Here is a 13,808-nt window from a genome sequence, read left to right as displayed (position 1 = left end):
CAAAATATAGATTTTTTTCACTAAAAATGAGAGAACTGTCCGCCATGTTTTTTGTTCTGACCGCCGGGACCTTGAAAGTCACGTAACTTGGAACGAACCAATAGGAAAAAATATCCATGGAATAGCCACTGGATATGACTGTCATTAACTTGCATTGTAGCGAAATCCGTGTCAGTTTCACGGAAATTTTAGTGATTCCGTGGCTATTCCACGGATTTTGAGTTAAGCGAATCCGTGGCTATTTCACGGATTCCTGTGAGACCAGGTTCCCTACAGGGCACGGTTGGTTGATTTGTGTCCGAGTCCAGTTGAAAAAGTGGTCACGAGCTTGTTTAATGTGTATTCAGGTCAGTTTACATCAGGTGTGGAAACCAATTGCACCAAAACATGGAAGCAGACTGCTATCTATTCTGTGTAGCAGTCTGCAAGACATGTTGCTAAAGCATTTCTTTACACTGCCGGTCCCAGAAATGTATATATGTGCATAGGAGGATAGTCCCTTCAATGCTGTCCTCCCCAACTCTAAGGCAATTAAAGGCACACATTTGTGATTCGTTGGTGTCCACAGAAAGAAAGATCCTGGGTGTGAGAGGGAAGAAGGCTTTTCAAGCCACAATGCAGCACGGTTTCCAATTTGTCACCACCGTTACAGATCCTGCCAACTCAAATCTAATCCCCACAACCAATTTTCTCTGTAGTTACAGTTGCTGGATGGATGGTGGAATACGTAGATTATGTTGAGTACATGAATAAGGCAATTGATAGTGCAAAGAAGAGAGGCCGACACATATTAAAAGTATATCTTAATATAAACATTTTATTCAGTGCATTTTTGTGTATACAACAAATAATAAACAACTGGAAGTTTTCAGACAGCCACAATGTCTGCCTGTAAATGTTGTTTTTATCAGATTTAGCCTGGTAGTTTGGAACACATGATCCAACATGGGTTAATACACATAGCCTACATCATGCAGCTCTAGACCAGAATTTCCCTGCTTTCTCCCATGCAACAGATAGGTTCACCTAATACAAACCACCTCTGGAGGAAACCAAGAAAAGAAAGCCTCTCAGAAGCATGTACCAGAAAGAAGTTATGTAGCTGAAGGGAAGAGTACCTAGCCCACAAAAAGGCTCCTTTTTGTACATAATTGTGTTTGTACATGCCCTGTGCAAGAAAGGGAAGATGTTCATTTGTGTATGTTTTTTCTTTTTTCTTTTTTTTCACTTTTACAAATATGACGTGTCCTATAAAATGTTAAGCCACCTAAAAGTCCACAGTATTCTTTTTTAAATATAGAAAATATCGTCACCACAATAAGTTACTCAAACACATAACAAGCATCCTGGGAAGGAGGGGCTTGCACCATATTCCTATGGTGAACTGTATCAGTCAATAGAAGTCGACAGAAAAAGGTGGTGGGGGTCAGGGGGGGTCAAAGGATGACACAAGCACAGAGGGAGGAAACAGATCACGAGGACAAAAGACGGAGACATTGTGACACAGTGGTAACAGAAGGGAATGGGAACACAGAATAGTCGTTTCATACCTCGGCCATCGAGCATATCAGCAAAAAGCACAACATCAAGCACGCTGCCAACTCCAAAGTGTTTAAAATCACTTCCTTTGTCCATTGTTCCTTTTTTCCTCAAAATCTTTGCTGTCTTTCATCAAAAATGTACAATGAAAAAAAAATCCAGCTTTGCCTTTATACTGGCTTGGTTTTCAGCAGCTTAAAGGGACACTCTTTCGTTCTGTCTTTGGTTTGCTGGAACCCCTTTCAGTGATGAGACAGCAACGGAAATACAAATACTGAAACAATGGTAAGGGAAGAGAACAAGAGGGGACAAAAACAAAACCAGTATTTCAAATAAAATGCTCTCGGGCTAATTCATAAAATTAGCAAAAAACCAAGGTGCAGCTGTGGCATTTCTTAAAAGAAAACGAAAACTGCAAAAGAGCCACACCGCCCTTATATTTCAGGTCAGCTGAACATAGGCTTCATTTTCCCATGCTATAGAGCTCAGTCTCTGAGCGAGTGCACTAGGACGCAGGAGAGCTACCGTCTGGCTGGCCACAGTCCCAGCAGCACTAGGCTGTGCCACACCAGGGAGTTTATAGGCTTTGTATTCACAGAAGCATGGATAAGACAGAGATCAGGGCCTGTACTGTACCACTGCAGCCTTGTAGACCAGCACTATTACTGGCTGCCCTGAATGCCTACATGTCTAACTTCCTGTCCCTGTCTGACTGATGCACGAGTGCTTGGTGTCTAAATGACCAAAGAAAAGGTATTGTCCACAGGAAATTAAGAAAAATCAAACAGGATAAAGATGAGCTAACTGGTATGCGATCATCACCAAAAGAGAGTGATCAAGGTAATAGATAAATCTCAAGACCAAAACAAAAGTTATTTTAAGTCCAGAATGGTTTATGTGCTGTTACGTTTCTGACTATATTGATGATGATTAACCAGGATGATACCTAACTGTTTTTTATTGATGGGATATAGGTGTTTGTGTGGTTTGTTGTCGTAGCTAGTCCTGAACCGCTGATCGGTGAGAGAAGTCTGCTTGGATTCACGCTCTGCTGGAGGTAAGGTTTCGTGGTTCGGCCCCAGGCCTGGGTTTCGGCTACTCGGCTACGTCGACTCATTCTGGCTCACGGCTTTGCCTCCGTTGAGCACAGCCGAGGCGCTCCGACTCTTGGTGGGTGTGCCGCTGCCGGAGCGAGAGAACTCCGTCAAGTCATGGAGGGATGGCTCTCTGTACATTGCCACTGTGGAAAGACAAAACGGGAGAATCAGAAAACTGACATTTTTAATATATCAGACAAGCAAAAAAGAAAAACAGAACGGTTATTTATAGTATACGGACAGCCATAATGTAGGACTGCACTGGGCTTGGCCAGTATTACTGTATTACGGTATAACAGGGTATTTAGAAATGTTCAGTACAAATGCACATGCTGCTCTTTCAGTCTATTAAACTGATACTATATTTAGTTGCTGTGAAGTGCAATCAGATGTTAGTCTCTACTAGGATTGCAAAATTCTGGGAATTTCAAAGTTGGAAACTTTCCATGGGAATTAATGGGAATTTGTGGGCATTTATGGAGATAAACAGGAATAAACCAGGAATTTACAAAATTGAAGGTTGGCCCTTACCAGGGAACTTAAATGTATTTTAGCATAATCTTGACTAAAACAGCCAGCTCTATTTATTTTGAATCGGGGGGTTGGGGGGGTGAGTAATATTTAACTCAACATTCATGTTTTTGTTCAATAAAATAATTAAAACTTCTACTTACAATTTAAATCTGTAGAATTGTCATGTTTTATTGATTTTGAATATTTCCAAAATTCCCCAGCTTAACTTCACATGGAAAGTTTCTGGAAATTTACCATACATTTTCCACACCTTTGCAACTCTAGTCTCTTCTGGTAGAATGGGGATCTGAGCTGACAAACATGGCAACTTACAGGACTCAAAACATTTTAATGCCTCTGTCCCTCTTTCGGAACGTTTTGGGTTCAAAACTGATGATGAAGGTTGGCTAACTAACATGGACCAAGCTGTTCTTGGGCCTCAGAAGAACCAAAGAGCGCCTTTGCACCGAAGAGAGAGAGATGGAAACACAGTGTAGAGACCCCAAGTTCTGACATCATGCTCAATGAATTAAGAGTTTATTTTGTCCAATCCAGAGTTGGTGGTTGTTTAAACAGTGCAAAGACTAACCAAGACAGGTTTGAGTTTGAATGTGCTTTAGATCAGTAGTTATCAACCTTTTTGAGTCGCGACCCCCAATTTAACATGCATGTTGTCCGCGACCCCCGCTCACTGAACAGAATCACGCACAGTTCAGATTTCCCAAATAAGAAACAAAATGACCAAAAAAAGGAAACAAAATGATCAAAAAAGACACAAAATGACCAAAAAAAGACACAAAATGACCAAAAAAAGACACAAATTGACCACAAAATGATCAAAAAAGACACAAAATTACCAAAAAAGACACAAAATGTCCAAAAAAAAAGACACTAAATGACCAAAAAAGACACAAAATGACAAAAAAAAGACATGAAATGACCAAAAAGACTAAAACACATTAACACATGAACACTTTAACACAGTGGAGACATAGCTGACTTCCAAAATGATTTGGCGACCCCCAGAAATCATCTCGCGAAGGTTGAGAATAGCTGCTTTAGATGAGTAACAATTAAGCAAGTCCTTATTCCATAGAAGAACATGAATTCAGAAGGTGTATGGTTGTATTTTCTGTTGAACAAGGAAAATAGGTGTAAGAATATTTCCTTTCTTGACGAGAGCTTGTTTACACACGGATACAGATACCATCATATACCATAATCCCCTGTGAAATGTCAGGAAGATAAAAAAAAAAGTTACCATAGTCCAGACAGCACTTGGTCTAACATGTAAGCCTACTTATAGTTCCTTGCAAACTGCTGAATCAAGACATCACAGCAGACAAGGTTGGTGCTGAAGTAAAAAAAAAAAAAATCCTATATTCACAGCATGGCATTATAAATTCAGGAGTTGCTAGTGCTTTAGCTTTGCTGTGTATGCAACATTTACCCAATATGCATCTCAGCAGCCACTTTTCAGAAGAAATATCTGTAATCCGAGTCTTTGGTTTCAGGATGTTGTCAACAGCCTTCTGCCTAGAATGCTATTTGATGTTCGTTCCTAAGGGAGTGTGTGGCTGAAACAGCAAACCCAGTCCTTCAGACACTTCACTTAGCCCAGCATTTTTTCTTACAGCAGCAATCTAGAGACCATCCTCATACACATCAATCAATGGCAGAGTTTCACTGGGAAACTGCTGGCGATTGGGTCCAGTCTTGTTAGTGACAGTATTGTATGATTATAATGGTGGGCGACTGACCGGTATCATCTCAACACCACTGCTATTCACTTTGAAACATCACTCCCCGAAAACAACCGTCCATCTTGTCATATTTCACATTTTTCCACACATCTCCTTGTTTTTCAAGTGACAGAAGCCACTTGAAACACTACAGTACACCTTTTTTTTCCTTATAAAGGCTGCTCTTTGTGTCTTGCATCAAGAATTTCCAGAAGAATTGTAAGAGGATTTTCTTGTTTTGGTTTGAATGACGTGAGCTGAACTCGTTTCATCCAGAGGAAGACAGAATGAGAGGCTGTGGGCTGAGACTCACAGACTGGAACCAGAAGAGTAGTGAGTAATGGCTGGAGGAGATGCCATTGCCAATGCAGAGACAGCTTTTTAATTGGTGCCCTGTAACACCACCGCCTCTAAATCTTTATGAGCTGCTGGAACAAATTCTCCTTTATTTCTCTCTCGTTCTCTTGCAGAGCTCCTTCCAACCTGCTTGCTACATCTGGAATTTAAATTATGTACAAGATTTTGTAAATATTGTGCATTCCTGGGTTATTTAAAGTCTGTCCAAAAGAAGGAAAACTACTTTCATCTTTAGGTCTTACAACAAAGTTATTTATTTTTCTGATTTTGGATTTACTGTTGGACCTCAAACCCATTTCTCCTTTGTAGATAAAATACACAAAAGTAAACTGAGGGTCATGGTTTTTGTAATCTGTAAGATTTACTGTTCCTACAGCCTATATCTATCCTTGTTGTCCTCTTTCTCCGTATTTTTCTCTCATCATAAAGAAGGCAATCATTCTCTGGTTATTGCTCTTAAGTGTGTTTGGAACCTCCTGGATGGCCCGTTGAACAAAAGTGAAAAGCTGTTATAGTGATTTCAGAGGGCAGACATAGATCCTTAATAAAATGCTGGTTTGAAGAGCTCATCCAAAGGCGCAAGAAGGGGCAACATCACATTTGCAAATTGAAGAATATAACTCTGATCTGGGATATCCAGCACTGCAATCAAAAATTAGGAATCAGAAATACTTTATTGATCCCCGGGGGAGATTTTTCTTTGTTACAGTGTCTACCGTATTAGAATAGAATAGAAAGTAATTCTTTAAATAAAATAAAGGTTTTTAAAAAAGCATGCTACACTATATACACAACAGTATACAATACAAATGCAAGTCTTAAGTAAATAAAGATGGATACAATATGTATGTAACAACAGTGTGACAAATTGACTTATTGCACATGATCTCATTTTAAAAAACTTTTAAAAACCCACTTGTACAGACTGGCATTTGTGCAATGATTTCTAACGTTCTTACACATATTTTAATTTTGTATCCTATTATTTTTGCTTGTTCACTGTTTTTTGATGATCTTCTGTTATTTTTGTTTTAACTGTTGTATTGCCTCCATAATAATGTACTTTGTAAAGCACCTTGTAACCCTGGTTTTGAAAGGTGCTATAGAAATATAGTAATAATAATAATAATAATAATAATAATGATTTCTATGGAAAATCCATATTGCACAGATAAATATTATAATCACTGCTGGATATCTGAAAGAAACCTAATTTTACTAAAATGTTTTATACACAATTGTATGTAAAACAACTTTTACTGTCTTTGGTGTGAAGAGGATGTATCTGGCCTGGATCATTCCATTCAAAATATACACTGATGTCACAATACTTCATTACCCAGTTACTGCAGATGCCAGTAATAACTCGGCACTCAAAACTATAAAAAGAACCATGTTAAAGTATGAAACTCAGCTATCAACCATCTTCAAAAATTGCCCTCCTTTTGTCATTGTTTGGGCTTTTTGCGCTGCAAGCCTTTTATTCCTTACTGAGGAAAAAAAGTGCTCTTCTTTTATCCCACTGAAGTGAAAACAGACTCTCTGTCTGTCTCCTCTCTGTTGACAGGTAAATCTGTGTCTTGTTGAAGATGAAAGGAAACTGTGGCCTTTTCAACAGAGAGAACCATTTCTCCCTCTCCGTCTCCGTTTCCTCTGTTCTCCACATTCGCCACACCACCACCACACACACAGTCTGGGTGGGTGGGGCTCTGTGTGACTTTACTGTACTGAAAATTAAGTCCTCGGTGCTGCTGTTCAAAGCGTTAAAACATATTGTTCCTGCTGCTTCTGGTCACAAAGAATGGCTCAACACCGTTCTTCACTGTGTCTGCAGCAGAGTGTGACCAGCTCTGGTAAACTATGTCTACAGCAGAATCTCTGAGGAGAATGCTAAATGGCAGAAGGTTATATAGGAAGCAGCTCATTTACTCTTTACTAAAGGAATATCCACATGGGCTGCAATTACAAAGAAAATGGGGATGTTTAATTAGAGAAAAGCTAATGGTTCTCCGGGAAGGTCTCTTACTGTGAAAAACAACCCCTGTGCCAACTAGAAAAGTGACATTGCTGAATAATTAACCCCTTCCCATTCTGCTCCCTTTTTTGACAGGGCTGGGGGGAGGAGGACATTCAGAGATAGATTAAACATCAACAACAGATGCCACATAGAAGTGGTGTACACCATCTGAAAGCAGTGACCTGAAGATTAATGTGTGTTTTTCTTTTCATAAATCAGAAATAAAAATGAATTAATTAAAAGAAGTTGAGATAGTGTATAAAGGCTTAGAATGTTATGATGGCAGTATATTTCAATGCCCACTCATGTCTCATGATTGTTTGGTTGATACCATTTCTTACAGATATTTGGTACCTAATATAATCATTTTTGATCCCTAAGAAGAATCAACAAAATGGTCCAAAATCCCTCCAAAACACCATAGAAGAATTCATGCTGTGATTCTGTACTTTTGACATTTTTGAATGATTGTATATGGTGATTACATGTGATTTAGAAATTTCTGAGAAAGCCCCTTATTGTTAATATACCTGTGAGCCATATATCCTCTGAATATCTCTAGTTTGAGTTTGTAAATAGTATATTATTATTATTTTGTATATTTTGTATATTGTTAAATGTCTTTTCTTAGATTGTTTTTTTTATCTTATTTTAAAATTGTGTGATTTTTTGCGGCTGTAACAAAGAAATTTCCCCGCTGTGGGATTAATAAAGTCAAATCTAATCTAATCTAATCTAAAGTTTTATGAGGCTGTGATTATCCTGGAGGTCACAACAGATAATTTTATACAGTGAAGTCAAGTTTATAAAAGGCTCTCACTACAATGAAATAATACTGTGGGGACTAACATCAATCTACTAGAGTCTCAGCTTTCCAATGGTACCCAATTTATGCAATTCCAAGACTGTTAAGGAACTCCAGTATGCAGATTTTTAAGCGGACATTTAAGAATAGATGAGAATGACACGTGAACTGCATGTCCCGAGCTGGACATGTCTGTAAAGGGGGACCCAAAGAATCCATTTTCATTCAGCTTTCTTGAGGTCAGAGGTCAAGGGACACCTTTGAAAATGACCATGTCAGTTTTCCCCCCACCAGAATTTTCCGTAACTGGAGCATTACATTTACATTTACTGACAAGATATCATGGCATGGTTGGTGCCAATGGATTCCTTGGGTCTGATTGATGTATATTGTTAGTGTGGCTCCGTCTAGTTTTACTTGAAACGCACACTTCAATTATGGAGCGTGAGGATGTAGTTGACGCGTGTCTTAAACCGAAAAAATCCCACAGTTTCTTTCTTATGGTTTATTGGAAACCTTTCGTTTGAGCATTACAAACAATAAACTGCAGCAATCCATAAAATAATAATAATTATGAGCACGGTCAAAAACTAGTGTGCTCTCCTCGTCTCCATAATCTTAATTAAAACAAAGTAAGCAATTATGACGTTACACAAATCTCAGCCAATAAGAAGAGTGCAATTCCTACGAACCAATAGGCATTCTTACAACCTTAATAAAGAACCATGAACTATGAAATACAAATCTGAATTATTTATCAGCTTATACAAAATGGCTCTAACAATATGGTATCAATTTCTTCTGAGCTGCAGCAGCCTCTGCAAGGCAGAAAGTTGGCTGGGCCCGCTGATTGTTAAGGTGGGAAGAAACTTTCTCAATAGATTAACAGCAACTCCATCTCTGATGCCGAGCACTACACTTAAACTGCCAGCGTGTTTCATCAGTGCTGCTTGTCGTATGGTCCAATAACTTCAGAACCCCACCACCTATCCACTATCAGATTAGCGGGCGCTGTGTTCAACTACTTCTAACTTTCCAACAATCTAACATTCACACCCAGCAGACAAGACAGGTGAAAGAGGATATGGGCATGCTTACCTTTAAGAGGTTTGGGAAGGAAGTGGGCTGCTGGCTTGTTCTTCTTGACATGGTTCCCCTTCATGATTTCTCCTTCCTTGTTCAGACCGAGGTACCAGCCCCTGCCCGACTGCTGCTGCCGGTATATCATGGACGAGTATGTCACATAATAATTCTCAAACACCGACTCCTTGAATTTGCACTCTGGTGTAAAGTGTTCCTGCGGGGGGGAAAAGAAGAAGATGATACAGGGTATAGTAGTTGTTGGACAGTAATTTACAAGGTCTCAAGAGTCTTTGACATCTTGCTATGAACAGTAGCAGTTGAAATGCAGCAGTTCATTACTGCAGAGTGCATCTTAATAACGGTACATTGCGCTGCATCTTAACTCACACTGGGGCACGAAAAGAGGGAAGAAGCTATCTCAAGGCTCAAGCTCCCGCTTAAATTTTTTTGTCTCTTGAGAATCTTTTAGAACTATTCATTCCATTTACTGTAGTGAATAATGTAGCACTTTATATCATAGATAACGTTGATAGGACAGATACAGAGGAGCATTAATAAAACATACAGGCAAGATGAAGAGTATATTCTCATTTTACTCCTAGCTGTTAATTATGTATGGCCAGTTCATTATCTTTCAGAATAATGTCTGCTGTATATAAGATTGTGTTGGACACAATTTAGTGCAGCCATTTGACTTTTTATATTAAGTACTACCTCCTTTAAACTAGGGAATGATTGAATTGCTTTTACAGGGTGGCTTTAATAGGTTGATATGCAATCTGTGTGCACTTAGTGCATGGAAGGTGTGTTCTCCACTTATCTTCTTTATGTTATTCCGGGGTACTTTCTTATCTCTTTCACTAATGAACTGACTGTGCGGAGACTCCCTAGAGACATGTGATTTTGCTGTTCTTCCTCCGGGCTCCATACTGTGCTAGACTTTGCTCCCAGTTTCTGTTTGGTTTAGAATCCGCTGCCTATATAGGATTTGGCCATTAATGCTACAACAGCGTGGCAGAGGTTTTATTTCCTTAGAGGCAAGGATTTTGTGTGGGTATATGTGTGTGTGCTTGGGTCTATGAGAGTGTTTGTTTGTCCAATTTGTAGGGCTGCTTGGGCAGTGAGTCTACAAAACAGAGTCTAATCAGTTGGAAGACAATTCCCCCTGAGACAGATCGAGGGACAGTGTGTGCTAGTCAGCAGTGAATTGTTCTTGCCGTACTTTTAAATTGTCGTCTTTGTCTGCAAAGGAAGATGCATACGCTATATGTAAACACCAGCATATCACACAGTTGGAATAACCAATGGGCCAAACTCTTGATGTGTAGTACAAAGTGAGCTCTCTTAAAATAAGAAGAATGGATGCCTTTCTCAGAAAACTGGTTTGGATATTATTATGCGTTTGAATCGGTGTTATTAGTTGTAATCATCCTCATAGGTACGGGTTAGAAGTGGCCTCTCCACCCTCTAGTAGGTTGTGAAGGTTGTTGTCAGGCCATTAAATGGATTGCTATATTGCTGACTTCAAGAAATTATTATAGGAGCGAAGGAGGAGCGAAGGAGGAGCTTCAGCGTTTATGCAAGGAGGAAGGTTTTTGTGTCGGATGGCTCCTTAAATACAGGATGTGTACCCAGAAGAAAGTTATTTTTAACTCAACTAAACCACACCATTTTGACAATTATTAATTAAAAAATATAACTAATACAAAAAGTCATGTTTTTATCTTAATCGAACATTTTTCTAAAACTAAATGGTGCCAAAAAACCCAAACAAAGTGAAATATAACTCAATATTTACCGGACATTAAATGTCCTGATAGCAACCTTCTGCACATACTAGTAGGTGGAGTAGGCACCTTCTACCGTATATGAATTATGTTTATAATTACTGATAATGGCCATTCAATTGGCTGATAACATTCGAAATGAAATGGGTGCCCAGGATTAGTCCTATCCCAGTTTTTTTTTTTTAGACTCACTTTGGTTGGTGTCACTTTTGGTGAGAGTGATGATGTGTCCTGTGCACTTTGAGATCATAACAAACAACATGTCACTACCAGACAAGGAGTCATCTATAACAGCCTGTCTGTTTTTTTTTTTTTTTAACATTTTAACAGTGCCACTCTTCATGTGCAACATTAAAAAGGACTTCAAAAGACTGAATGAGGTTCATACACTATTGAAGCTTTTGTATACAATCACAAAAGCAGTGATCTTGTTGAAAGAGCAACCTAGTATACCAACATATTGTATTGTGCCCATTCCTGACAAAAAAAAAAAAAGAGATCCACATACAGTAACTGACAGCCACACTCACTCATCATCCACTCTCAATGATCTAGCCTTCACAAACCACAATAGACAGAATCTCTGACTCAAACAAAGTTGAAGTCACAGGAAGCTTGTGACATATCACCTCAATGGGCTATTTCCTGTTGGTTCAGCACTGGTTCTCAGTTAGGGTACAACATCACAGGGGTACCAAACACTCTACTCGAATAAACGCTAAGCTCACCAGGAGGGCTGCAGAACCAGCTGGGAGCTTGCAAGTCAAGAAGAAATTAGTCTTTAAAACGTCAAGACAAAAAAACTGAGGGACTAGTCAAGTAAAATGACAGCATGCACCCTTTGTTTTCTGCTATGTTTATGCAGAGAAATTAAGGGTTTATGTTCAGGGTTAGGGGAAGGATAATTATCGATATTTGTCAAAAGCCTTTTTTTTCTTTCTGAGCTTCCTAACATACACACACACTCCTAAATACTTGCCTCATACCAGTAGAGCAGAAAAAACACAATAATCACTACAGTGACAATAACATGCTCCTCAATAGGCTTTCACAATGGCTCCTCTTTCTTTTTCTTTAACAAGGCAAGTAAAGACAACAGATGTGAGAATCCTAACGCCTAACATCTAATAATTATTTGCACGTTAAGATGAGGTAATATGCATACATCTGCTGTGAAATTGCCCCCTTTCTATCCCAATGAGCCTCATTGCAAAAACACTCCAACTCAGCACTAATAGCCACACAGAATCATAGTGAAATTATTAGCATCTTCAGAGAGTTGGTGGTAACTGAAGGGCTGCAACAGTGATAACAGACTGGAATATCAAATCCCTACTATGGATAAATTAATTCTGTAAAAAAAATCATTTCTTGCCAGAAAATTTGAGGAATATCAACGCAACACAATATTGAAATTTATTTTTCTCTCTACCATCATTCTGCCTCCTGTGTTTTTGGCACAAATGCAACATTTATACTGAATATAATGAATAATTGCAGTCAGACATTAAGCAAAGGGCAATTTTCACTTGGCTGCAGAACTTTGTGGCTGTGTTTGCGCTGTAATAAAGTTAGTACAATATATTTTATTAAATCATGGCACCCTCAGTGGCCGCAATCAATTCTTTGTGAATTTGCATGTCAATATGTTAATATTGTGAGCTTTTTAGTATGTTATTTTCTTTCTACCATTTACAGCCACTGTTTTTCAAAGGTAATAGACTTTATGGAAGTTACATTTTTTAAGAGTTCTGAGGTTAAATTGGACAGTGGACATTCAGGTAATTTTGGAAAAATATAAATCAATTCCATTAGTTTTATCATTTATGTTTCATCCATGTGAAATATTTCTGTTTTACTACCAGATCTTGCAGGGGGTGCAACACATTGTCCATGATAGACAGCAATATGAGCAGCATCCTCCTCCTCTACAAACTGTTACCAGCTCCAGAGTAGTTTGAGCACCAACAGTGTTTTTGATCAGTGTATTCAGTTTGTTTGCATTGCCAGCTCTGCTGTTTCTGCCACAGCAGATTGTAGCAATATTGCACTCACAACAGCAGAGTGGTTAAAGATTTGCAACGTCTTCCTGCACAAATTAAAGGAAATAAAGCTTCCTTCCTCTGCTCTCCCTGTAAACGTATCACAAGTTTGTTAGTTTTAAGCTACTTTATAGCAGCATTATTCAAGTACTGGACTGCAAATGTATACATATACTAGAATTTATGTGTGCAAACATAATGAACACACAGACTACAGTGTAAGCAGAATGTGATTTTCTTCACTTATTCTTTGAAAATAGTGCTAGGTCGAGGATTTTGTCTAGACTGTTAAATATATCAGATTTTCTCCCTCCTATTCTATCCACTTAATGATTTAATTCAGATATTTTGTCTTCCATTGCTTTCTTAATCTTACACATTGTTAATGTCTTGACTGTTCTCCTCCCTCAATACCTCAATGCCTCATTTCTTTCTTGCCGCCTGACTCTGATTAGCAGCAAGTCTCAGAGAGGCTGGGCAGCATCCATCTCAGTTATGCACGGGCAGCAAGTGAAAGCCAAACAACGGGCTGCTCAGCTCTCGAGCCAGGAGTTCTCTTCTACCTCTAATAATGAGCTTATGTGGATTTGGCTGGTTCCACTCACCCTGGAGAAGAATGAGAGTCTATTGATAAACAGACGCATACAGATACAGGCAGATTTAGAGCCAAGATGGAGGAGAGGCTGCTGGCCGCTGCTGCTGCATTGGAGTGGGTCTATGGACAACAGGCTCACTCAGACTGACACAAGGAGGGGCCAAAATGGCAGGGGATCCCCATTTCTATTCTAACAGGACTGTGATAGACAGAAACATTCAGATTCTTTTG

General features: G+C 39.0%; 1 protein-coding gene across 5 annotated transcripts in view; it reads right to left on the bottom strand.

The window, feature by feature from the left end:
- Positions 1-790: 790 nt before the first annotated feature.
- The window catches only part of fgf13a (fibroblast growth factor 13a), a 127,742-nt gene continuing 114,724 nt past the window's right edge, over positions 791-13,808 (bottom strand). For all 5 annotated transcript variants that reach the window (XM_059345516.1, XM_059345513.1, XM_059345514.1 and 2 more), the window contains 2 exons: positions 9,169-9,367; positions 791-2,779 (listed from right to left, as the gene is read on the bottom strand). In XM_059345516.1, coding sequence (XP_059201499.1) covers positions 2,643-2,779; positions 9,169-9,367 — 336 coding nt within the window. In that variant the 3' untranslated portion in view covers positions 791-2,642. The remainder of the gene's footprint in view (positions 2,780-9,168; positions 9,368-13,808) is intronic.

The sequence above is a fragment of the Centropristis striata genome, chromosome 12 (assembly GCF_030273125.1).
Source record: "Centropristis striata isolate RG_2023a ecotype Rhode Island chromosome 12, C.striata_1.0, whole genome shotgun sequence".
NCBI lineage: Eukaryota > Metazoa > Chordata > Actinopteri > Perciformes > Serranidae > Centropristis > Centropristis striata.
This window is presented reverse-complemented; position numbering and strand designations above follow the sequence as displayed.